This window comes from Ipomoea nil, unplaced genomic scaffold (assembly GCF_001879475.1).
Source record: "Ipomoea nil cultivar Tokyo-kokei standard unplaced genomic scaffold, Asagao_1.1 scaffold0482, whole genome shotgun sequence".
NCBI lineage: Eukaryota > Viridiplantae > Streptophyta > Magnoliopsida > Solanales > Convolvulaceae > Ipomoea > Ipomoea nil.
The window spans coordinates 2,758,455-2,784,444 of NW_017616910.1; the positions used below are offsets into that span (position 1 = coordinate 2,758,455).

Below are 25,990 nucleotides of genomic sequence, written 5' to 3' on the forward strand. Positions count from 1 at the left end.
TATTTGTTCATAGAAGAGAACATCTCTGGACACAAACATGAGCCTATCTTGAAGATCAAATAACAAATACCCCTTAATATGATCTGGTATCCCAAGAAACACACATCTCCTACCTCTTTTTGCCATTTTGTGTCTAGAAGCAGGTAAGGTAGAAGCATAACATAAGCAACCAAATACCTTCATTTTCGAGAGATCAGGCTCTTTCCCATAAAGCCGAGAATATGGACTTGACATCCCAATTACTGGTGATGGCAATCTATTTATAACAAAAGCAGCATGCAACATGCAATGTCCCCAAAATTCAAGAGGGAGGGAAGCTTGGAAACAAATAGCCCTTGCCACATTGAGTATGTGTTGGTGCTTTCGTTCAACAACAGCATTCTGCTGAGGGGTATAAACACAAGTCCTTTGGTGAATCATGCCTTTTTCTGCATAGAAATCAGAGAGGTTGAATTCAAGGCCATTGTCAGTTCTAATGGTCTTGATCAACACCCCGAATTGTGTGTTAACATAAGCATGAAAACTCTTTATCAGTTGTCTAGTTTCAGACTTGTGTTTCATTAGATGAATCCAAGTGAAGCGGGAGAAATCATCAACTAATGTTCAGAAATATCGATCCCCATCCAAGGACTTAATATGAAAGGGCCCCCAAATATCTGCGTGAACAAGATCAAAAGATGCATTTGAAGTAGTAACACTTAGAGGAAAAGGAGATCTTTTATGTTTGGCCAAATGGCAAATATCACAATGTTCTAATTTTGCACCAGAAATTTTAATAGCTTTCAAACAATGAAGCTTATTCATAGGGAAATAGCCAAGTCTTTGATGCTATATTCTACTATCATCATACTGGACAGCTGAGCTTTGATGATGGCATGTTGATTTCTGAGGTGGTTCCAGTAATAAGTAAAGGCCTCTTTCTTGTCTAGCTGAACCAAGAGTCTTCCATGAGCCCCCTGAATGATGCATTTTCCAGACATAAAAGTTAGACCACAACAGAAATCCTGCAACAACTTACTCACCGAGATGATATTGAACTTGAATGAGGGTATGTGGAGGGCATCCCTTAGCCATAAATCTTCATTTAGCCTGACATCTCCTTTATGTTGGACTGTTATTCCCTCACCAGTAGGCAGATTCACCTCAACATCATATACAGCATGATATTTATCAAAATATTCAAGGGCACAAACTATGTGGTCTGTAGCCCCGGAGTCAATGGTCCAAACAGTATCACACAAGAACAGGGAGTTAATATTAACATTAATTTCAGAACACTTGCCTTGATCATTAGGTGCCTCCTTGAATTCTGGAATGAGGGTGATAGCTGCAGAGGTGTTAGATGATGGCTTGACAGGTTGGTTTTGAAGGAGACTGATCAGCTTCTGTATTTGATCAGAGGTTATTCCAAGGTCTGTTATGCTGCTAGATCCAGTTGCAACATTCATAGATTGCTTGGCCTTAGATTTGAATCCCGGCACCCATCCTAGTGGGTAGCCGTGTTTCTTATAACATTTGTCAACGGTATGTCCATTCATACCACAAAAGGTACATTTAGCTCCCTTGCTCCCATTATTATTACGTTTGAAGTTGTAAGAATTATGAGAGTTCATAGCAGCTATCACCTCATTATTACCACTGAAATTCTGGTTGTGCACATTCGTACCAGTAGCTTCCTGGCCATTAGAATCCTGAGTGTGAACAGCATTGGCTTGGTTCATTTCCAGACTTCCTGTACTCCAATTTACCAGGTTGATCTGCCTCTCTAGTTTCTCCGCCATGACGAAGACCTTATAAACTTCAGGTAACGGATCAAGGATGAGAACATTAGCTTTTAAGTTGGCATAATCTTCGTTGAGTCCTTGAAGGAAACGAATAACGCGATCAATGTCGCGATCTCTCCTGATCTCCTCAACAAGATCACATGGACACCTAGGATCACACTTGCAACACTTGCAGATTGGCAGTGGACGCAAGGTATTCATCTCCTCCCATAAGGTTTTGCACCTTGTATAATACTCATTAACAGAGAGATTATTCTGTTTGAGTCCATAGATCTCATTTTGCAATGTAGAGATCCTTTGAGCATCACACTGTGAGAATCTCTTCCTGAGATCATCCCAAACTTCCTTCGCTTGATCTAGATGCATAATACTAGCAGCAATAGACGGATGCACTGACCTGAATATCCATGAACAGATGATCAAGTTACAGCGTCTCCAAGCACCGTGCTCAATACTTTCGCGATTCGGCATCGGAACGCTTCCTTCGATGAAGGACCACTTGTTCTTAACTTCCAATGCAATTCGCATTGAGATACACCAAGCGGCATAATTAGAGCTGCCGATTAAAGGAGGATTCACGAGCACTGTGCTCGGATTGTCTGTGGAACTGAGGAAGAGAGGATTCGCCATCTCCTCCAGGCTAGAATTTCGAGCTGATGTCCTCTGTGGAATCGTGGATGAAGCTTCTGTTTGGACTGGAGAAGCTGCCGGCTGAGCTTGTTGATTCATCTCGCCGGTGAGAACTGCAGCGTAAGAGCCCCTACCGTGCTCTGATACCATGATGAAGAGAGAAACGAGAGCTCTGCATTGACGGATGGAAGATAGAAGAAGAACAGAATGGAAAATTAACTCAAACAAGCAGAGCGCAACTCCCTCTTATATTATGGAGGGAGAAGCGGTTACAACGAAATTGTGAATGGAATTACATTGTTGCCCTTTCGGCTTATCCGAAATACTAATTGGCCAACTACACTAATTGGCCAGCATTTGTCGTGACTTCATCAACCTTGTGAAATATTGAAGCAAACGCAGGAGACGAGGGCGTGACAACGATTGGTTGAGTCTTACAGTCAAAATCTTTGATTCCTAGACATTTAATTGGCCGGTAGTGCTTGCCTCTTCAACTGATTCCATCACAATAAGTGGTGGCTTCTACATACTTAGTAACAACAATGTTTCTGGTTCAATCTCATCTGTTCTATAAAATGTAAAAAGTTTAGTACAATTGTAGCTCCATACAAACTAGATTTCATGATTGATTCCTTTAGAGTTGGGAAATTTGTCGAGCCTTGAAGTGTTTTTTTGGTTGGGTGAATAAGACTGAAGGTAGTGTGCATCATTGGTTTCCTTTAGTTTAGCACTAATCTAACTCACTTTTGAAAAATGGGAGTTGGAAGGAGACATGAACACCATGTATTTGATGAATTGCTTCAATTGGCTTGAGTCACCATGAGAGTGGGACTAAAATCCAAATGAGAGTCCAATCTTCACGAGATCAGAGTGGCATTGGCATTTAATAGTTTCTCTCTAGTTCCGCTGTCAATGCATTACATGAGCTCTAACTAATGATACACTATACCATCTACACTTAAGTGACATATTCCAAGCCCTTAGTTTTACTATTGGTTGTTAATTACCTTAGTCAATTACTTTACCATTGCACCTAGTTGTTCTTTAATAGCTTGCAACTCACTCTTGAACTAGCTTACAAACACTCTACACTCTTGTGCTTAATCGCCTACTATTCAACACCCTTCAGGTCTACTCCTTGAGACGATATCCGGTGTGAGGATACCTTCTCTCGCACACTCTATTTCCATCACCACTAAAACCAATTTTTAGGTTAACAATCACTTTTTTTTTTTTTTTTTTTTTTTTTTTTGCCATTGGAGTGTAACAAAAATTTCAAAATTGTTTTGGTTCCCAAAGTTTACTAAATATTACGAATTTAAATACTTTGTTATTTTCATGTTAATAAGTTGGAGTGGGTCTTCAATCTATAAGCACTCTCAATTCATATGTCACCATTTCAATTTTCTTTTTAAAAAACAATAATATTACCACAATTTCATTTTCAATTTTCCATTTGCATCAAGACATCAAAAGCATTGACATATATAAAACAAAATTATTACTACATATTAAATAGTAAAGAAATGTTAATACGAAAAACGAATATGAATATACATATTATAATTCACAAATCAATAAAATGACTAATATGAATTTTAATAATTTGAAATTTGAAATGCAATGTTAATTTTAATAGAATTTGTTAGTAATGAATTACAATTACCACTTTTTTTTTTTTTTTTTTTTTTTGTGGTGAGGTTACAACTTACAACTACCACTTTACATATAATTAAAGGTGAAAATATGTATATGGTAATAATTATTGGATTGAGTTTACAGTATATGTATAATTAATTAATGGACAAAAATCGTCACTTTCCTTATAATTATTATATTTACAAATGATGTATATTATTTTTTGTATTTATTGTGATTCTCATATATAAGTAATAACTTGTTGAAAAAGGACGATGACTTGAAATACCTATTTTATCTTTATGAAAAAAAATTACCATTTTAAAAAATAATTGAGGAGATAAATGTGAATACATTAATAATTAATGAAAAAACAATAATATATAAGTAATTTTAAGGGGAAAATGTCATTTTTCTTTTTAAATATATAAATTTTTTAAATTGTGATTTTATACAGTCGGTGCGCACCTTTTTTCTTACGATCAACTAACTCATTAATAAATGATTTGTTGCCTTAAACGTATAACTAGGATTTGTCTTGTGGTATCCCAAAAACTTTTAGGCAAACACTTGACTGAGACCGTGTCATATATCCTTATTCGTGAAATGGATCGGGTTAAAATTAAATATAATATTTATAATAAAAAATATAATATTAATAAGATAAAACTTGTTAAAATTACTTATACGAGAAATGTAATACTTTTGAAGAAAAAATATAATATTTTTATATTTTGATTTAAAGGTATTAATAATCTTTCTCAAAAGTATTACATTTTCTTTTATAAGTAATAAACACTTGCTGACATTACTTATAAAAGAAAATATAATACTTTTGATGAAAAATGTAATATTTTTACATCAAAATGTAAAAGTATTATATTTTTTCTTATAAGTAACAAATACTTTATTCCTAATTAGTATTATATTTTTCATAATGTCCCGATCTGACTTAACATGTCTCACGGATAAGGATTCGTGAAACGATTTCACACAAGTGTGACCTAAATTTTTAATATAATTTTTTTTTTGAGTTAATTCGAGTAAAGGTCCTCGACTATAGTGATTTTTCAGATATGGTCCTCGTCTTTTAATTTGTCCAAATTTGATACTTGACTATCAAATTCTTTCCACCATTGGTCCTTTCGTTACCTAAGCGTTATTTAGACATCAATTTTAGGAGTAAAATTGTACTTTCATTGTCTGGGTGTCTTCTTCTTCAGCATACAAGCCAAAACAACATGCTAATACTTCAAGAAAGTTGCATAGACTCCCCAGGCAGCCTAGTGGTGTACAATCCGTTGGACTTGCCGGCAATCAACATGGCGATGATGTGAATGAAGAGTTTCAACATACATGTATGTAGTCGATGACGTTGCTACTCCTCAAACTCCAATCAACGACGCGACTTGGAGTCGCAAGCAGCAGACAGTGAGTGGCAGCAAAGGTAGAGGGATGAGGTACTGAGTCTCGAAAAATGGTGGTGAACGGCGCTGCTTCCTTTCGTCGGCTTGGCTGGCGACTCCATCTCTCTCCATTCGGCGTCTCTCTCTCTCTCTCTCTCTCTCTCTCTCTCTCTCTCTCTCTCGTTTGGCTGCAGATGAATGGAAATGAAGGCAGCTGCTAGGGTCATGGCTAATTAAACATGGAGAACATGAAGCCTTTAAGAGAAGAAAAATGGTGAGGTCTAAGAGAAGAAAAGTTGCCAGATCTTGTTCTCATTTGACGACTATGTTGTGGAATTTGAGCCGGGAGCAGGGGATTAAGTTTCTAGCGAACAGATTCCGCCAAATCTTGTTCTCATTTGGCGATTGGTCGAGTTGCCGAGAAACTACATGCCTTTATATTTGCGATTGCCCGGGTTGTTCTGATTTGGATTTTGGATAGACTGGCCTAAGAAGACAACCCAACCAATGAAAGGACTATTTTGCCCCTAAAATTAAAGTCTAAATAACGCTAAGATGATGAAAAGACCAATAATGGAAATATTTTGATAGTCAAGTGTCAAATTTGTCCAAATTAAAAGACAATGACTAAATGTGAAAAATCACTATAGTCGAAGGACCTTTGCTAGAATTAACTCATTTTTTATTCATATTATAATTGTAAATATTAGATTTAGTTTAGATTCCTTAATTTTTGCAAATAATTAATTGTTTATGGAATATTTGGTAAATAGCTGTTAGCTGATTGTGTGAGTGAGTTTAACTAATTGATAGCATTAGCTGATTGTAAAGATGTTTGTGGTAATTTGGTTGTTAGCTAATAGTTGATTATATACAAAATTACTTTTAAAAAAGTTTATCAAAAAAGTTATTTTAAATAACTTTTTAAATTTTAACATTTGGAGCAATAAATTATTACAAAAAAATTAATTAATTAATTACTTATATTAATTATTTAATCAAGTTAAATAGCTAATAATGATTAAATAAATCAAAATTATTTGATAAGCTATATATTACCAAACATGGCATGTAATTTAACAATAAGATAACAGCTTGTCGGGGCATAAGGGTCAACCCATGTACGATGGTTCGTTAAACATTTAATGTGGATTGTGGACTATTCTACAGACTTGGTCCACCTCAAAATTGGCACATTTAACTACTTTCGTTGAGATTCACGAAAACAACATCATCAATAGATTCAGATTAATTAATTTAAGATTAAGGTTTTGGTAAAATTGATTAATTAATTTAAAATTAAGGTTTTGGTAAAATTTATGCAACAAAGTTCGTTCACAAAGATGTAAATTAGCCGTTTTATTTAAAAAGAATGGAATCACAGGTAACTCAACTAAATTAGTCACTATTAACTTGGTAATGGGTAACTACCAAGTCCCAAATGCGGAAATGCGGGCTATTAGTTTAATAACTACAATGTTTTAAATTTGATTTCTAGTAAAAATTATAAGTTAATTATTGAAATGATTCTTGACTATAGCGAAATTACTAATTTAATTCTTAACTATTTTTTTTGACTAATTAAGTCCATCAACTTTAGTTTTGTCGTTAGACATTCGTTAAGTCATGATCAAATTGGTAATTTTGCTATAGTCAATGGACCATTTCAGTACATAACTTTAAAATTTTTCAATTTTGGTGCTTAATTTTGTTATTTTTATTAGTTTTGGTCTTTTTGACCAAATTAACAACAAAATATTACCGAATTTTATATTTTTAGGAATAAAATCATCATCTCAAAGAAACGTCTTCAATATCTAAACAAAACCACGATAAAATCATATTTATATATGTTTGATCAATGAGAATAATGGGGAAGACGTGCAGAAACTAACTATAGATCTATAGAATTTATAGCGTCGACGATGGCAAACTCTTCTTTTTCTCTTAATTCCAAAATGGTCCCTTAACTATAGAGAAATTATCAATTTGGTCACGAGTTAACAGAACCCTAACAGCAAAACAAATGGATGACCAAATTGGTTAAAATTTTTAAAATTGAAGGACTTAATTGGTCAACAAAATTAATCAAGGACCAAATTGATAATTTCAGTATAGTCAAGGGACTATTTTAGTCATTAACTCAAAAAGTTAATCTTTTGCTAGTTTAAATCACCATTCGGGTCCCTCGTCACCCAAAAAAAAAAAAAAAATCCAATCACTAGTAGTTAATATGAAGACAAGCCAACATTGATGTTTCAATACTTTTTTTCTGGTGGTATGGGTTTTACCAACCTCTTAGGGGCTTAGATGATCTAGTGCAACCAATGTTTGCCCAGAAACTTCAAATTCTGCCTCATTAGTCATGACTAATATATTATATATGTTGTCTGCTCTCTGCTTTTAGTGTATTTCATCAAGGATGCTGCTGCTAGAACACTCATTTGAACCTGTCACACCTGACATGGTGAGAGGAGAGATTGGGTGCAGCAACTTTTTACCCCCGCGGGAATATAGACGGGGGAGATTTCCCATCACCCCCGGAGACTTGTTTCATTGCCATTTAGTTCCCTGCCGGGATGGAGATGGGGATGTGTGAGGAATGAGGATTTCCCGAGCCAGGGGATGGAGAGCATACTCCCGTGTTGCCATTCCTAGATAGTTGTTCTCCGCGGGGATGGGGATTTCCCATCCCTGCAAGGGTCGGAGAGCATACTCCTTGTCCCGCTCTATTGCCATTCTTAAACACAATCAATATCCTTTGCGCTATTCACTCAGTCCAGTCTTTCTGCCTGGTCCATGTTAGGCTAAGAAGACAAAACCTTTGGCCTCACAACTATCTGTAGAGTAACTTCTAAAGTAAGGATGCATATATAAACATAAGAATGCAGCTTCATTGGCATCAACATGACAGACATTGTAACACTAATCTACACTACAAATGTATGTACACAGAGAACATCCAACCACAGATAAGCTTCACCCTAGTTCATTAAAAACTAGCCAAGAAACCGAGTCGCCCATATTCTCATCATCAACAATAAACACCAATAGCAAAGAAAGAAAGTGTGTCTGTGGCAGTTCTATCAAAAACTTGCAACCTTTAACTCACAACATATAGTGGAAGCAGAAACCATATAGGCATCCACTAGAGTTGCAATGTTAATAAGGAATCATAAAACATGATGATGGTTTGGAAGACACCAATCACCAACTTAAAAGAATTCCATTCATAATATCAATTAAGTTTTGCAGGTGATGAGGCAACTCCAGCCAAGTTGGTCAGGATGTTAGCTTGATAATCAGAAGGTTCCAAGTTAGACTCTGTGCGGTCTATTGACCTTTTTAGTTTGAGCCATTCAGCTATGAACAACCTGGGTTGGTTTACCTTTTTGTGGTCTTTTACTGTCACAGGGCGGGATTTTTTCGGTACACAACCACCCTAATTAAGTTTTGCATGTGGAAACCAAAGTACACCATAGAAATGATATCAAAAATCATGTCATTCCAATGATTTCTACTAGTTTCTAATCATAAGTGTTCAATGCTAAAACAACAGTCATCAACAAAACACAGGGAGGGCATTTAAGATCAACAATTTGTGCATCAAAGCACAATCTGAGGTTGCATTTAAACCTCAATAATCACACTTCTACCTTTCATAGCCTATCTCACTCGGAGCGGTTGGCATACCTTTCCACCTTGTCATCATTGAGGTTGATTCCAACCATGGCTTCTCCCAGTCCGCAGCTTATGTCAGCCAACACCTCCGGATCACTGTAATGGGTGACCGCCTGCACGATGGCGCGGGCCCTCCTGGCCGGATCGCCGCTCTTGAAAACGCCGGAGCCGACGAACACGCCGTCGCATCCGAGCTGCATCATCAGCGCGGCATCGGCAGGGGTCGCCACCCCGCCAGCGGCGAAGTGGACCACGGGAAGCCTGCCTAGCTGCTTGGTCTGCATAACGAGATCATAGGGGGCCTGAATCTTCTTGGCGAAGGTGAACACCTCGTCGTCGTCCATGTTCCGGAGGACCCGGATGTCGCCCATCACGGAGCGGACGTGGCGGACGGCCTCGATGATGTTGCCGGTGCCCGCCTCGCCCTTGGTGCGGATCATCGCGGCCCCCTCCCGGACGCGGCGGAGGGCTTCGCCCAGGTTCCGGCAGCCGCACACGAAGGGGATGCGGAAATTGTGCTTGTTGATATGGTTCTCGTCGTCGGCGAGGGTGAGGACCTCCGATTCATCCACGTAATCAATCCCAATAGCCTCGAGAATCTGCGCCTCCACGAAATGCCCAATCCGGGCCTTCGCCATCACCGGAATAGTCACCGCCTGCTTGATCTCCTTAATCAGCTGAGGGTCGGACATGCGGGCCACGCCGCCCTGAGCTCTTATATCCGCGGGGACGCGCTCCAGAGCCATGACGGCGCACGCGCCGGCCTCCTCGGCAATACGGGCCTGCTCCGCGTTGACGACGTCCATGATCACGCCGCCACGGAGCATTTGTGCCAGCCCCACCTTCACGGAGAAGGGGGATTTCTTGGTGGTCTCGGCGATAGCGCCGTTAGAATAGAGTGTAACGACACCGCTCCCAGACATCTTTAGCTCTGATTTCCGGTGAACGATTGCCGGAAGCGCGTAGGTATAGATGAGAAGAAGAAGAAGAAATGCAGCCGCAGAGAAGCCGAATCCGTGAGTGGCTGTGGCTGTGGCTGTGGCCTGTGGCGGTGGATTTTGTGTTTGTGGATCTCATATTAAAATTAAAATGTGTACGGATAATTGTTAAAAAAACAAAAAAACTGCACTTCATAACACATTTTAAACTTGATTTTTACTTAGTAAGTAAGAATTTGATTTACAAGAAAATACTATTAATTTGTGAACTTTGAGTAATGAGATAAATTCACACTTACTATTTGAGAAGAGTGTGTTGGGGATAAATCTTGTTTTGTAACTTTAGGTAATAAATAATTATAAAAATGTAAACTAATATAGATTGTTTATAATTTCTCCTAAAATATTGAATCCCAATTTCAAGGGCTCTTCACGACACGATAGAGAATGTGAGATGATGTAAATTCAGGATAACTTAATGACTTAATAGATAGGGTGCACAAGTGGTCTGTTCATTTTAGGCACACCTACATTACTGCTGAGTTTTGAACTTTAATCTCTTCTCCAAAATATTGTCTTTTGAATCAATGAACTTAGTCCATGCACACATGTTGTCCATAACTAATTGGCTTGTGAGGTGCAATTTAAGTGAAGTATGTTTTGTAGCCTTAGGGCTTCCCCAATAGAGCAACTTTCACAGTTTTTAATAAAATTTATGTCAATATGGAAGAGAGAGGGACAAGTGAGAGAAGATGAAAATTACTCTTGTAAATATGAGATTTTTCATATGAAGTGGGACCTGCCACAAATTAATGTCAGCTACCTGTCTCTCGCGTGAGAGTCATTCTAGCCTTATTTACAACTTTTTTTTTTTTTCTCAACTCTCATCTTCTCTTTTCTAATAACACTTACAAAAACTCTTCAAAAATCACAAAAGAAACTCTACTATTAAGGAGGCCCTTAGCAAAGATTAAAATAAAGTAAAATGAAATAGCTTGAACTTGCCAATTACCTAGTTAGGCCATACATTTGCCGTTCTTTTATTTTTTAGTAAACCTCTAAAATGTAAGTCGTTGTAGTATAGTGGTGAGTATACCCGCCTGTCACGCGGGTGACCCGGGTTCGATCCCCGGCAACGGCGTTGGTTTTTAAATGTTAATTTTGTGGGCCGCTTTATTCAGTTTATGGGCCTGATTACAATTTTGGCTCGTCACATGGTCCAGGAGGTTTAGTTCTCTGAAGGCCCATGAAGTTCCAGCCAATGGCATCGCGGGGTGTGGACTCGTCTGCTTACGTGGGATCTTCTCATTGGCTTATTCTCCCACCCCCACGTTAATTTTTATATATATACGCGCTTCCCTTGTTCAGTCTTCACTCACATAGCTAGTAGTTAGCTGAGACTCGGAGACCTTAGCGGAGTGAAAATGGCGAAAACGAGGCTGCAAACTGTCGTACTGCTCGTCTTCCTCTTCGGAACTCTTGCGGCTCTTTCTCAGGTTCCTTTTCAATCTCGTGCTTTTTGTTAATCTCCTATTAAAAAAAAGCGTTGTTTCTGTTTTGATGCTATTTCTGCTTTGGTTCATCAGATGTTATTCTGTTTCATTTGATTGTGGTATGTGAGTGCAACAATTGATGTCTCTGTGAATTCGTATTTAGATCGCGTTTCTTGTGAGCGATCGCACTGATTTAGTACACTGTACACTGCAAGTTTAGGATATTGTTCGTTGACTAATTGTGGTGTTATGTTATTTTATATTTTCGTAAGGATTTCATTTTTAATCTCTTTTTGTGCTTCTGAAGTAGTTTTGATAATCTGTTGTGGATCTGCTGTTGAATTACTCTTATAATAATATAATATGCTGTTTAGCGATCTCTGATTTTGAAATATGTTTTTCCATGTTCGTCTCTCTGCTCTGGATTATACACACTACACAGTAGTTGATTTCTTATGTTTTTGCTGTCACACGAGAATTTGATGTATTAATATAACTCAAACTTCTATAAACTATATGATATGATGATATGCCTCATTGAGTATATCAAAACATGGTGGAGTGGAGTCTCAAGAAACAAAAAACCTTCCCCAAAATACAAATGCACATAAATTCATTTTTGTTTTCTTTGGTGTGTAAAATGGGTTAGAGAACCACATTTATTTTTGTGGCCTTATATGTTCTGCTGACAAAAATCATGTGAGAGTGATATATGCTTCACAGTGTGACAAATGTTGACATTTTTAGTTTTTACTTACAGGCAAAGAAGTCTAAGAATTTGAAAGAAGTAACTCATAAAGTTTTCTTTGATGTTGAGGTTGATGGAAAACCTGCTGGTATGTTCTGTAGCTTTTCACCGAGTTATTTTGCATTAGCTCTTTCTATATTTGTGCAATATTCTACTATCTGGCAGCATCTTGCAAAAGCAATGTACATGTTAGTAGATTGATAAAACATAGGACCATTTACTTTCAGGGCGTATTGTTATTGGTCTCTTTGGAAAGGCAGTTCCTAAAACAGCAGGTATAATAGCATTTCATGAGTGTAATATTGTGATTTCATGGTTTACCTTTTCCAGTAATTTTTAAATTTTTTTGGTTTGTTCTTGCAGAGAACTTTAGAGCATTGTGCACAGGTAAGCTTATCCCATCTGCTTTCCTCACTGCTTGTTAGAAAATTATAGATGCTTCAGCCCAGCTTTAGATGGTGTTTCTTCCCCTCTGTAGAGATTTGGCAGCAGAGTTCCAGAGTGAATTTATCTTGATTAATTTTAAAATTTGCATACATTTTAATAAATTTTTAGGGGAGAAAGGTATTGGAAAGAGTGGCAAGCCTCTACATTACAAAGGAAGCGTATTCCACAGAATTATTCCCAGCTTCATGATCCAAGGTGGTGACTTTACCCTTGGCGATGGCCGGGGTGGGGAGTCAATTTATGGGGAGAAGTTTGCTGATGAAAATTTCAAGCTCAAGCACACCGGCCCAGGTGTCCCATGTTTCCTAAAATTAACTTGACTTGGCATGATCATGATCACGATTAATCATGGAAGTTACTCTCATTTATGAATTTGCAGGCCTTCTGTCAATGGCAAATGCTGGTCCTGACACCAATGGTTCACAATTCTTCATCACAACCGTCACAACTAGCTGGTAACTACTCAGCCCTGGCTTTTTGCAAACTTACTTTCCACTATTTCTTGACATAATTCTGTTGATAAATTAGACTACTTGCTACTTTTAGTAACCTTAAACGCATGAACTCTTATTATTCCCCCCCTAGGTTGGATGGCCGACATGTTGTTTTTGGAAAGGTGTTATCTGGGATGGATGTGGTCTACAAGGTTGAAGCAGAAGGAATGCAGAGTGGTACACCAAAGAGCAAAGTTATAATTGCAGACAGTGGTGAACTCCCTCTGTGAGGTTTCTTAGCAGAGATCTACAGATATCTATTGTCTAGCATTTCTCAGTTAGCGTTTCTCAGTACAACTTTAATTACTAATGACTGAGCCTTAGATTTCCAACTATGCACCACATACCATAGTGTTATTTGCAATTAGACCTGATAAATACATTTTGTGTTATTTCAGTTTTTGTTTTTCTTAAGCCTAAAAGATTTATTTTTATTTTTAATAACATCAATTACATAAGAATTAATAACATTAAGATGAGATTTAAAACATTACAGTAAAGTAATACAACTGATGAATTCATGGAGAAAGTTGGAGAGAACACTGTACATATAACCACTGGGTTACACTCTCTAGTTTACAATTGACACTTTGACAGGTTGGTCTAGTAACAAAGCAAGAGTTATGAGGTTATAAATTACTAGCAATTCCTCTAGCTGGGCTGACTATTCACTCAGTCGTTATCACTATCATCAGAATATAGAAAGCTGAAGTTTGTTTGTCCATGAAGCTTGATGAGCAATGTTCCCCTATTCTCCTCACTCCACTTGATTCCTTCCTTCTCTAATAGATTTATTACCTGTGCACAATAGCAGCTTAAAGTAAGAACCTAAAACTGAGAAGGTAATATAAAAATCGACATAGATCCAGTAAGTTTAAACCAAGAGGAGGAGAAAAGGGTGAATCTTAAGTGTTTTCTGGTATAAGGTTCAAGGTTTGTGATACATACTGTGAGTTTCAGCTTGGATTTCCCGACACCTTGGCCCCCGCATCCAGTGATTACTCTGAATAATCGCACAGCTGGAGAAGTAGAAACAGAACACAATCAATCAATCTACATAGTCTTTTTGTTTACCAATATCGAGCAAGCTAAATACACAAATCAAAGATAATTACAGCATCCGAATGCACCAAATAGAAGGTGAAGTTTCAAGAGCCTCATTGCTTCTTTGACATGCTGCCCGTGCAAGTCGATAGTAATAATGTTTTCTATGCTCTTATTTCTGCAAACAAATACATAGCTCTGTTCAACACAAAAGTTCATATAGGACACCCAACAAAAACAAAACAAAAGGATTCACCTGGCTTCAAATATATTCTGGCTAGCCTTTTCCTCAGCCTCCAGAGCCTTCCTGTTTTGTACCCTGCCCTGTGAAAGGGTCCACAGAAAGGAAACATGTTGGTACCAACACATAGGATAATAGCACTATCACAATCTGTGACCACTTATTATTCTGTATACCACAATCAACTACACATCCTAAATGGTAGTTCAGATTAACACAACACAACTAAATCAACTTGAAACCTTAACATAGATCCAGGTTCACGCCAGAAATGATCAAACACTACAAAGTGCTAAGTGTATATGAATACATAGCATGGCATCAGACCCAAATGTGAAGGCAACATACCTGATCAGCAAGATGAGCAGCATATTGCCGTTCACCATTGGCAAAAGCTGAAGCAGCCTGCAAAAGAATTGAGCCTATCAAGCTTCTTGTGAATAAAATGGGTAATCTAAGAGTTAATCTTATATAGTAGTACCTTTTGATAGTACGATTTCATTGATTCCCAGTGACATGTTGAAGCTTCTCTGAAGACCTGGTAGTCATCTCCTTTAGCTACAATTTGGAAGAAGTATGTTGCAAATAGTCGTTAAATCTATTATCCAACCCCAAGAAATGCACATATATACAGGTAATTGACGGTATTCTTGGGGGCATTTTGGGACCTTGGGGTTGCGGCTCTCACATGATCACCAACATGAGTACACTACCCCTCTCATATATCTTCCCACAGGTGTTGGCCTCAGGGTTTCAGCCCTTCATTAGCTCCATCAAAGCCCTCAAAACAATTATAAGTTACCAAACACCGAAGAAAACCCCACATATTTGGAAATTGAAGCCAATATGATCAAATATAGTCTTGAGGAGCTAAATACCATAGTTATGAGGATCTGCAATGCTGTTAGCAGGGGAAGACTCAGACTTCAGTCCCAAGGACGTCATTTTTGTCACCACATTCCTCCAGTTTAGAGTACCTGGTTCATGTTCAGTGCTCTTAGGAGTGGGCATATTAAACAAGGATTTTAACACTTCCTTCGAGAGTTGTGACTCTGAATTTCCTTCTCTGGGCAAAGAGTGCTCAACGACATCCAGAAAGTTAAACTGATTCCTGGAATAAAAGTGAGAATTCTTTGATCATTGGTTTCAAATTGGAACCACTAGCAAGATCTTAATTTCTTATCTAAACATACTAGAACATTAGTTATGCAGCAACTAATAGATCTTTTTACTGCTACTGGCTTAAGGCTTGTCTCTGAAATGAAGGCAACAATAAGGATATGCAATTGAAATTTACCACGCAAGTGGAGAAGAGAAATAGTACAGTTGCAGATAAGAAACATGAAAGCGAACATCGTTTAGCACATTTCAATTTTACTGATATCTATGGCATTTTTTTTGCTTCAAACATAAACAATTTGTCTTATATGTTGTGTTTTAATCACCTTTCTTCTCAATACTGCCCTAGTAGTCTACACTTTTGAAATCTTAACACAAATACATAATTTCATATCACATATAGGTGTAAGGCATCAAAAGTTGCTATGAACGTAATAAAAAGAGATAATAATATTGGTTACCTGCATGGGTTCCCTGCATACAACATATTTTCTTGAAAATCACTTCCCGATGAGGAAGAAGAAGAATCAGAGATTCTGCCAGTGAACTGCAACAATAGCATCAGATGATTAATTATATAACATGTGAGATCAAATAAAAAGATAAAACACAGGATCTTTTGTGTGTTGTATGTGTTTGATAAGCAACACTGCCCAAAGCATATTAACAATATGTAAATACACAATACAGAAAAATTGCAGAAAAGATTTCCAGAAGGATCACTTAACTACTGTTACTAGAGCAGTACAACAGGAGCGCTAAACACAAAAGTAGCCTTGAGAAATGAGATTAACTTACATTGTCATTTGATTCAGGAAACAACAAAGCCTCTTCTCCAGTGTTTGTCTGTTTGGATTGTTCAACTGAGGATGCTGATAATTCAAGCAAAATGTTTAGGGCCTGGAAAGTCATGCAAGTATCATTCACCAATTTGGGGAGAACGGAAAAAAGGGGGAAAAAAAAAGATTTTGAAATTTAAGGAATAAACACTTCATCACCTTAATATATCTTTATTAGAATACTTGAGACAGAAAACTTCATCAAATTTCAATAATCATGTAACACCAGAAAAGTAACATCTAATACACACACACACACATATATATATGCATACTCAGAGCAATAATAATCCATACAGAATGAAGCTTATAAGCAAACAAGACAAGCAGAGCTATAATTCACGAAACAGGTGCAGGCAAGAAAATATCATTGACGATGTCCCTTAACACAATAACTACATTAGGTTTAGACACCATATCCTACCACTGGAGTTCAGAAGAAAGGATAGTAACAAATTAACAACAGGAAAGCTCTAACAGATATCAGTACCTTATCAGCATCATATCCACACTGACCTGTAAAATAAAAATAATAAAATCCATGAACTTAAATCCCAATCTAAATTCTTAGGAGTGAATACAATAAAGGGGTGTTTTTTTTTGGCCTAAAACACCATCACAACCAGATAATAAGATATATCAATTTATCCAGTCTCAATTCAGTACAAGCTTCCAACTTTTTCCCTGTTCAACATCAACAAAAAAGGACAGAATAAAGAACTTACAGAGCACGTCTCTAACCACAGAGAAGTTCAACTGGGACTCTTCTCCTAGCATAGAGCACAAGAACTGTTCCATGTCTTCCTTGCTGCTGTAACTTTCAACATGAAATCCCTTCAATCTCGAAGAATTCTTCTTTGGCATCGAGCTCACATAGTCCTTCCCCAACACAGTCGACACTGTCCCAGCAGAAGCCACAGCCTTCTTCATCTTACTCTTCTGCCTAACCCCACACTGAGCCTTATGATCCTCTCCAAACACCTCCTCAGGCCTACTCATACACGAGCTGGAACCTGCATTCCAGCTCGAAACTGAGGAGGTGGTGCTCCTATCCTCCAGGCTCTCCACCAACCTTCCAAGAATCTCCGCAGCCTTGTTCAGGTCTCCATTAGCTTCCTTGTAAGCCGAGGCTGCTTCTTCAACAGAAGCACAAGGGAAAGGCTCCAATATTCTCCTCAGAACATCCTCTTCGTTACATGGAGCAGCCTCGGAATTGCAAACTCCATCCTTTTTTTTCAAAGCTTTCGATCTCCTCTCCTTATTCTGTTGCTTCATTTCCTAATTATTTCCAGTACACAAACCCTATATAAATCAGCTATTCTGTATAAGATACAACAACCGAGCTCAATAATCTATTACCAAATCTTAACAGCTATTTACAACAGAGCTCAAGCTATTGATTACAGAGCCCTAATTTAAATCCATGAAACGAAGGATGGAAGACTAAATTTGACTAATCAGAAGACCTAGGGTCGAGCGTTGGATAAAAACGATCAGAAGGCCAAAATTTTTTCTGGAATCTGAGGGGAAATGAGGATGTAGAGAAACCCTGATTAGGGGAAAGGGGAGATCAGGGTTTTGTGGGAGCAGAAGGAATTGGAGGAGGGAGAAAGGAAGAGAATCAGGAAGCCGGGAAACGGGGAATCTCAGAGGAATTGGCGGCGGTGGATGGAGGAGAGGGGCGGTGGCGGACGGCGGTTAAAATGAACTTATTGGATTCGAGAATCTGAATGAGGCGTAAGGCGAGGCGGGCGGTAACGTAACGGTAACTTGGGAAAAGAAATTCGTTTTAAATGCTACCGTCCATATGGTTGTGGAACACTTCACGACACGTAGTTATAGGGTGAAAAGAATTTGATTTTTTTGAATCCGTCTCGAGATGAAAGAATAATTTTTTTTTGAATGCTACTGACTCTATTATAATGTTGATTATTCAACAAAGTTTATACTAAAATATATTAAGGGGACGTTTGATTTATGTTATATTTAAGATAACAATTGTTATATTTAATTAGTTTGGTTGGCGTGAGTGGCCGTGTACTCTTATCCTTTTAAAAGATGTTGGAAATTTAAACCCTCTCTTTGGTCCGGTGCGAACGTGCGAGCTTAAAGAATACACAACTTCCACGTAAGATTTTTTCATGTTTTAGAGGAAATGTGATTCCTTTACTATTTTTAGCTTGATTTTACTTACTTTGCCCTTTAAATCTTACTCCTATTGTCAACATAGGTGTTGCAATTAAGCACCTTTTGTACACCTTGCGAAAAGTGCTTAAAAAGCACCTATGTTATATTTTTTTCTTAATTTTTTCTGAAAATAAAATATCATGCTTGTGCAAAGAAGATGACAACCTAAATTCAGTGGACAAAGGAACTAAAATAAAGTCTTTTGGACTTCATATATTGAAATACATGACATATATCGATGGTATTAAGGTAAAACAATCATTAAACATAAACAAAAACTCGTCAACCAAACATATTTATATTGCATATTTCAGTTTTTACCAAACCCACGAATCTAGCATTCCCAGTTATCTAATATTCCATAAGGTAATCAGACATTCCTTAAATTAAACGACTCCTAAAATTTTTTTCGTAAGTTTAAATTTTCAATGACGAGTTGAGCATATATTTTTGATACGTTAGCATTGTTTAATGGCAGATAAGTTGTTTATTTTCATTTCAACCATCTAATTGCTCAACTATAAATATTACAGTTTCATCGTTTCTCAAACCCTAAGCACAACCTCAATAGTGGGAGATTTTTGTTGAATTTTTTACTTTATTCAAGGAGAGAGAAAGTTAAGTTAAAGATCTTTTATTAATGACTGGATTTTTCAAAACTAAAAAAGGAAAAAAAAAATGCAAGAACACCTTTAGTCCACCAAGTATGTGCATTTCATTATTCCAAAAGGTTGAACCCCAACCCTAAGGGCTCCTCACACTCCGACCCGACAGAGCATAATCTTTGCTCACTGCGCACAAGGAACCCCCCTCACTTTGAGAGGTAGCTCTCACACTGCCGCTGGTGAGACTCAATCCCTGGTCATTTTTCCAAAGTTTCACCTGTATGACTAGTTGAGCTGCCCATGCGGGTATCTATGTGCATTTCATGCACCTATGATTGAAATGGTCACTCAAGAAAATCCATATGATACTTCGTTAATTCTTTTATCTTTATGTTCTCACTAATATTTAATCGATAATGAACCTGTTTTCTTTTGTTTATGTATGAAATTCACAAAATTTTTTGTAGACTTGTCCTAATAGCCTTTGATGATTGAATATTGGTAGTTTCATATGTAATATCTAAAAACATAATAAGTGTAAATGAAAGTTATACCCTTTATTTATGTTCATTTTTTTCGTTGAGTTTTTTTATACATTATGCTATAAATGTTGTACTTTACAATATTTTAGACAAACATACCCCTACCGTTATAACTTCCGTTATCTTTTCCACTATTGTTACCATGCACATGCATCCACCATATATTTTCTTATCTTATTCAATAATAATAATAATATTTATACATTATAATTTGGAGTTATTTCCTACAATATAAATATCAAATGTATAAAAATATTTACACTATTATTATTATTATTATTATTATTATTTATAATAATTTAAATATTAAAAATCTTAATATAAAATACTAATATTGGGCACCTAATTTTTGCGCATCGCGCATCACAACATACTAGTAAATAATATATGATGTAAAATATTATCTGAACAAAATTAGCAGAAACCTTTGAATAAACATACTTTCACTGTCAATTATTATTCTATTGACAATTGACAATTATGGCTTGAAAAAGGGAATAATAATGCAGTTGATTTGGGATGGTGATGGGATTTGCATAAAGCTTTCCCAGTCCTTTTAGAGTAGGAATGAAAAATCTTTTATAATCTGATATGGTTCGGGATTCAACTGAAATTTGACTAAATTAATTTAATCTTGTACAAAATCTTTGGTGATTCACGCATGAGGTTGGCTCTTGATACTAAATTAAAACATATGTTCCATTTCAACTACAACATAAGTTAATAGTTAAATGAGTAAATACCCAAAATGGTCCCTCGACTATAGCTAAATTCACAAATTGGTCATCGACTTTCAATTTCAACCAATTAAGTCCTTAACTTTGCAATTTTGACACGATTTGGTCCTTCATCTATTTGACCGTTTGTTGACCGTGATCGACGATCTCCAGAAGAACCTTCAGCTCTCGTCAGAGCACGTGGAGGCCTCCAAGATGACGTTGCACTGGTTCGGAAACACGCCGTCTTCTTCGCTCTTGTACGAACTCAACTACATTGAATCCAAAGGGAGGATGAAGAAAGACGACCGGATTTGATAGATTGCTTTCGGCAGTGGATTCAAATGTAATAGTGCGGTCTGGAAATGTAACCGGAACCTTAAAAAACCGACGATGGACCATGGAATTACATATACATCCTCAAAAAGCACAGTCAACAAACGGTCAAAGAGATGGAGGATCAAATCGTGTCAAAATTGCAAAGTTAAAGACTTAATTGGTTAAAATTAAAAGTCGAGGATTAATTTGTGAATTTAACTATAGTCGAGGGACCATTTTGGGTATTTACTCTAGTTAAATTGTATATTCATGTTTATATATTATAGGGTGAATCAACGATTTGGTCCGTCACTTATTCGCGACTTGTCAATGTTGCCCCTGAATCACGTATTCATCAATTTAGTCCCCGAAAATAATTGTTTTTCGTCAAATAAGTCCCTCAAGCCGTTTTCCGTCATGTCTCCGGCTAGACCTCCGATTTGCCCTGGGCATTTTCGTCATTTCCATTCGCTTAGTATATTCATCTCTTCTTATATCCGAAACAGAGTTGAATATGCAAGAAGTAAACCATCCATCCATCAGTAGCCCTAGTTGCGAGAGGTTTCGAAAAATTTGAAGACTCCAACCAAGAAAGAAGAAGGATAATGTCTTGCAAGAGCAGTTCGTCATCGGAATTCATGGCCGAGGTGCGATGTAGGTGCGGATATGTGGCTCCAATGAAGATGTCATGGAGTTATGCTAACCCAGGGAAGAGATATAGGGCATGTCCAAGATACGGGGTAAGTGTAAAATTTGACAAGTTATTAGGTTAAACATTGTTATTTAATTCAATTTTGATAACTTGCCAAATTTTACACTTAACCTAATAACTTGCCAAATTTTACACTTACCCCGTATCTTGGACATGCCCTATATCTCTTCCCTGGGTTAGCATAACTCCATGACATCTTCATTGGAGCCACATATCCGCACCTACATCGCACCTCGGCCATGAATTCCGATGACGAACTGCTCTTGCAAGACATTATCCTTCTTCTTTCTTGGTTGGAGTCTTCAAATTTTTCGAAACCTCTCGCAACTAGGGCTACTGATGGATGGATGGTTTACTTCTTGCATATTCAACTCTGTTTCGGATATAAGAAGAGATGAATATACTAAGCGAATGGAAATGACGAAAATGCCCAGGGCAAATCGGAAGTCTAGCCGGAGACATGACGGAAAACGGCTTGAGGGACTTATTTGACGAAAAACAATTATTTTCGGGGACTAAATTGATGAATACGTGATTCAGGGGCAACATTAACAAATCGCGAATAAGTGAGGGACCAAATCGTTGATTCACCCTATATTATATATGCTCAACAGAAGGAACAATTGATATAAATATAGAGCTTGTATGAATAGTCAATACAATGTAACGTAAATATCCAAACAAAATTGTGCAGGCTAAGATGGAAACTTAAACAACAATTTTGGAAATTATGGAGGTGAATATATATATATATATATATATATATATATATATATATATATATATATATAGAAGAGCGCTCATATGCGGCGGGGTCTTACGGTGCGGCGGTGCGGTCAAATTCCAGAATACACCAACAGTGTTAACAATATGCACCAACAGTGTAATAAAAACACACCCCAATGAAATGTAATAAAACATCACAAAATACACCACAGACTCAAAAAAATACACCATATAACTCACCACCCCCAACGGTGTATTTCCGAACAGTGTATGGTGTTTTTACTCACACCTAATGGTGTGTGTTTGGTGATGCAGGGCTCTGTTTACTCTGTTTTGTGTGGTGTATTTCCTAACGTTGATGGTGCATATTTGGTGAACTATTGGTGTTGCCGCACCGTAAGAAATAACCGCACCGTAAGACACTGCCGCACCTGAACCCGCCTCTATATATATATATATATATATATATATATATATATATATATATATATATATATATATAAGAAGAGAGCATAAATGGATATTTGGTAAATGATTGTTAGCTGTTAACTAATTGAGTTAGTAAATTTGATTAGTTGATAGCATTAGCTAATTATAGAAAAAGTGTTTGGTAAATTAACTGTTAGCTGATTACATACAAATGACTTTCTCAAAAAACTGATCGAAAAAGCTACTTTGAACAGCTTTTTAAATTTTAATATTTTGGAGTAATAAGTTGTTACAAAAAGCTAATTAATCAAACACTCATATTAATTGTTTAACCAAGTTAAACAGCTAATAGTGGTCAAATAAACCAAAATTGACTTATAAGCTAATTATTTTACCAAACCGGGCCAAAGTCTAAATCTCTATTTATTCGAATGACATTTCATGGGTGTGGGAAAAAAAACTCCTAAAATCACTGTTTATTTTGAACCGAATTAATGGGGGGTTCTTCACAGACAGAATGAAGCAGTAATCTCTCCTGATCACTGCACTTTGATCTGGGAGAGTTTGGCCATTCCTGGAGACAGTATGGAGCCATTACTGTTCTCACTGCATCAAGACCTTTAAAAAAATCATCATCGTCATTGTCGTCATCATCATCATCCCGCCTTTCATGGCTGTCACCATCATCATCCCGCTTTTCATGGCTGCCGAAATGGTGCACCCTCCTCCTCTCCACTTCTGCCTTCACTCTCTGTGAAGAAAATTCAATCCGTGAGAGCAAAAAATGGTATGCAAGAAAGCTTTAATAGAATCAGCAAAAACCACCACTCTATAGTGATACTGCACATTTACATTTTATATATTACAGGCTCAACAAGGGGAAACGCCAAATATCTTTCATTACTGCCCACACGGAACAAAAGAAATATCATCATTTCATCAGTGAGGAATCAATCTTTCTCCCCTGGGAATAAGAGGAAAATATGTGAAAAGTAAAGGCAATATGATAGCTCTCTTCCTTGGTTAATCAAAGAAGTCTCCACATGACAACTACCGGTAGAGCATTAGAGCATTTCTAAGGCGAGATATGACAGGAACCCGAGAATCATGATATACAACCGCCTCAAGACTCGTCTCCATATTGGAAGATGGAGTGTGTAATACACAGTCTGGTTTCTATCGGGAGTCAAGCAAAGTGCCAAAGTGGCATCTTTAACATAGCCTTACAACTTACACACTTCTAAGTTCTAACGATCATATATGGAGTAGAAGAACATCCACTTTCCAAACAAACTAATATCGGAAAGCTATAAATGTGTAGAGCAACAAGGCAGAGAAATCACAGATCATACTAATTGCCCGCATCAATACTTTTCATCAAGTGCAATTGACATATTCAGATACAGAACAATAAAACAATTAACCCCGAATAGTTCAGAGCATGCTAATGTATCCAGTTTATTGCAATTCCTGCAAGAAATTCTTATGCTTCCTAAATCCTTTCCATTCTCTAACAATGAACAATACAGGTCAAGAAAACTGCTATCTCCTCGACTAAAACACACAATTTAAAGGTACTTAAAAGAGTATAATTAGCACTGGAGAATTGTTTTTCATGTTCATGGAATTCTAAGCAGCAGAATCAGAGACAAGCAGCATTCATACCAACCTGTAAAAGCTGAGAATCAAATTTGGAATGCCCCATTTGCCTGACTGTCAGCGATCCGAAGAAGTTCCCCAGCAATGCAGAATCAGGCAGGGTTAATCCATGAGCAATTCCGGCTACTAATCCGGCCAGAAAGCTGTCCCCGGCTCCGGTCGGATCCACTTGAATCGTTGGAAAAGGTGCGATCTTTAGCTCTGTGTTTTCGGTAACCACCGTGCAGCCCTCGTTTCCGTTGGTCACCAATATACGACACCGTTTTCTCGCCTCCTCTACGTCCACATACGGCGCCTCGTCCGACGACGCCTTCAAAAACCCTATTCTAGGTAGTAAATGGAAGAATCCGGTTTGCTTCAGATCGACGTGATCCACAGTTCCGTCCGTCGGATCGAAGATCCGAATTAGGGCTTGGATGTCGACGAACACCGTCTTGCAGATACCGATCATTTTCTCGAGCGTTTCCGGCAGAATCTCCCCGCCTACGCCGACGGCCAACCCGAAATCGAATTCCGAGTCGGGGAGATCCGACGCGGCGATCGATTCGCACGCCCGGATCCGCTTGAGAACCCGATCCCGGCGCTTGATTTCAGACGAGAAATAGGCGTGGAAGAGGGTGGTTTGCGAGGAAGGGCAAACAATCGGGCGGTGGCTAACGGAGTAAGCGAAATCAGGGCCCACCTTAGACACGTAGTGGCACGCGACGTTGAAGCCTTCGAGCACGGCGGAGATGAAGGAGGCGGCGCCGCCGAGGGACTCGGCAATGACGCCGCCGTCTTTGATCAGAACATCATGGCAGCAATTCCCGACGACGAGGCACGAGCGGCGAGCGGCGCCGGGCGAAGACGGCTCCTTCGTTTCTCCGACCATGTTTGCGGTTTAAGGGCGGAGAAAGCGAGGTTATCGGGACTTCCGGGTGGCGAGAAGAGATCATCGGCGATATGGGCACACAGAGGACACCAAAACTAAAGCCATGACAGCAAAGAGAAGATGAAGACAAAGCAGAGTATGTAATCGTGTCAGCTGAAACCATTAGACGCGCGGCACCGCAATTCTGAAATGCAAAAACTCGAATCTGATTCTTTTCCAGATGGGTGGCCGGAAGAGAACGGCCGGTAACACATTCAAAAGCTGACACTGCCAAAATTATTCTGTAAGAATCTTAATTGAAACTCGCACCAATAACCTAGTTGATTCTTAAACGGTAGATTGTGAGTAAAGACATATAAATGAAATTTTAAAGTAGAGTTAATTCCATTTTTGGTTCGTGACAGTCCATTTGTAGTTCTTTTTTATCAAAATATTTCTTTTGGTCCTAGTATTATTGTGACATGACCAATTTTGGTTCTTTATAAAAAAAATCGTTAAAATTTCGTTAAATTGAAGGATATTTTGATATTTTTAATACAAAGTGCATTGATCCGTTATAATTTTTGAAGGTCAAAACTTAATGCATTAAATCATGAGCAAGAACATTCACAAGAAAAGGGGTTGGGACATCAAGCCACTCCTCGCAACCTGTTTCATAAAAGGCCTCCCTAGCAACAGTGTGTGCGACACAATTCGCAGATCGCTTTACGTAACAGAATTGGA

The 25,990-nt window shown here is 37.8% G+C and overlaps 5 protein-coding genes and 1 non-coding gene across 7 annotated transcripts; 2 read left to right on the plus strand and 4 right to left on the minus strand.

Annotated features, from left to right (window-relative positions):
- Window positions 1-800: 800 nt before the first annotated feature.
- On the minus strand, window positions 801-2,564 carry LOC109173526. Its single transcript, XM_019322766.1, has one exon. It carries the CDS (start codon window positions 2,562-2,564, stop codon window positions 801-803), a length of 1,764 nt encoding a protein of 587 aa, XP_019178311.1.
- A 6,379-nt stretch (window positions 2,565-8,943) lies between these two features.
- LOC109173631 (probable pyridoxal 5'-phosphate synthase subunit PDX1) lies at window positions 8,944-10,194 on the minus strand. The gene has a single exon (XM_019322880.1). It carries the CDS (start codon window positions 10,060-10,062, stop codon window positions 9,130-9,132), a length of 933 nt encoding a protein of 310 aa, XP_019178425.1. The 5' UTR covers window positions 10,063-10,194; the 3' UTR covers window positions 8,944-9,129.
- A 952-nt stretch (window positions 10,195-11,146) lies between these two features.
- TRNAD-GUC lies at window positions 11,147-11,218 on the plus strand. The gene has a single exon. It is a non-coding gene; the product is annotated as a tRNA-Asp (tRNA).
- A 217-nt stretch (window positions 11,219-11,435) lies between these two features.
- On the plus strand, window positions 11,436-13,656 carry LOC109173632 (peptidyl-prolyl cis-trans isomerase CYP19-4). Its single transcript, XM_019322881.1, has 7 exons — window positions 11,436-11,573; window positions 12,331-12,406; window positions 12,546-12,593; window positions 12,682-12,705; window positions 12,874-13,056; window positions 13,145-13,220; window positions 13,351-13,656. The coding sequence occupies exons 1-7, from the start codon at window positions 11,502-11,504 to the stop codon at window positions 13,487-13,489; spliced, it is 618 nt and encodes a 205-aa protein (XP_019178426.1). The 5' UTR covers window positions 11,436-11,501; the 3' UTR covers window positions 13,490-13,656.
- Window positions 13,657-13,713: 57 nt separating this feature from the next.
- Window positions 13,714-18,247, minus strand: LOC109173628 (SMR domain-containing protein At5g58720-like). Its single transcript, XM_019322873.1, has 11 exons — window positions 17,228-18,247; window positions 16,993-17,018; window positions 16,462-16,563; window positions 16,125-16,210; window positions 15,423-15,655; window positions 15,026-15,102; window positions 14,893-14,949; window positions 14,560-14,627; window positions 14,375-14,481; window positions 14,208-14,278; window positions 13,714-14,057 (listed from the first exon to the last, which is right to left on the minus strand). Exons 1-11 carry the CDS (start codon window positions 17,775-17,777, stop codon window positions 13,932-13,934), a joined length of 1,503 nt encoding a protein of 500 aa, XP_019178418.1. The 5' UTR covers window positions 17,778-18,247; the 3' UTR covers window positions 13,714-13,931.
- Window positions 18,248-23,143: 4,896 nt separating this feature from the next.
- Window positions 23,144-25,568, minus strand: LOC109173630 (inositol 3-kinase-like). Of its 2 annotated transcripts, XM_019322879.1 has the most exons (3): window positions 24,407-25,568; window positions 23,419-23,488; window positions 23,147-23,379 (listed from the first exon to the last, which is right to left on the minus strand). In XM_019322879.1, the coding sequence occupies exons 1-3, from the start codon at window positions 25,265-25,267 to the stop codon at window positions 23,207-23,209; spliced, it is 1,104 nt and encodes a 367-aa protein (XP_019178424.1). In that variant the 5' UTR covers window positions 25,268-25,568; the 3' UTR covers window positions 23,147-23,206. The 2 variants fall into 2 exon arrangements, with proteins under 2 accessions (XP_019178423.1, XP_019178424.1); XM_019322878.1 differs by having other exon boundaries at window positions 23,144-23,488; window positions 24,407-25,567.
- Window positions 25,569-25,990: the final 422 nt, after the last annotated feature.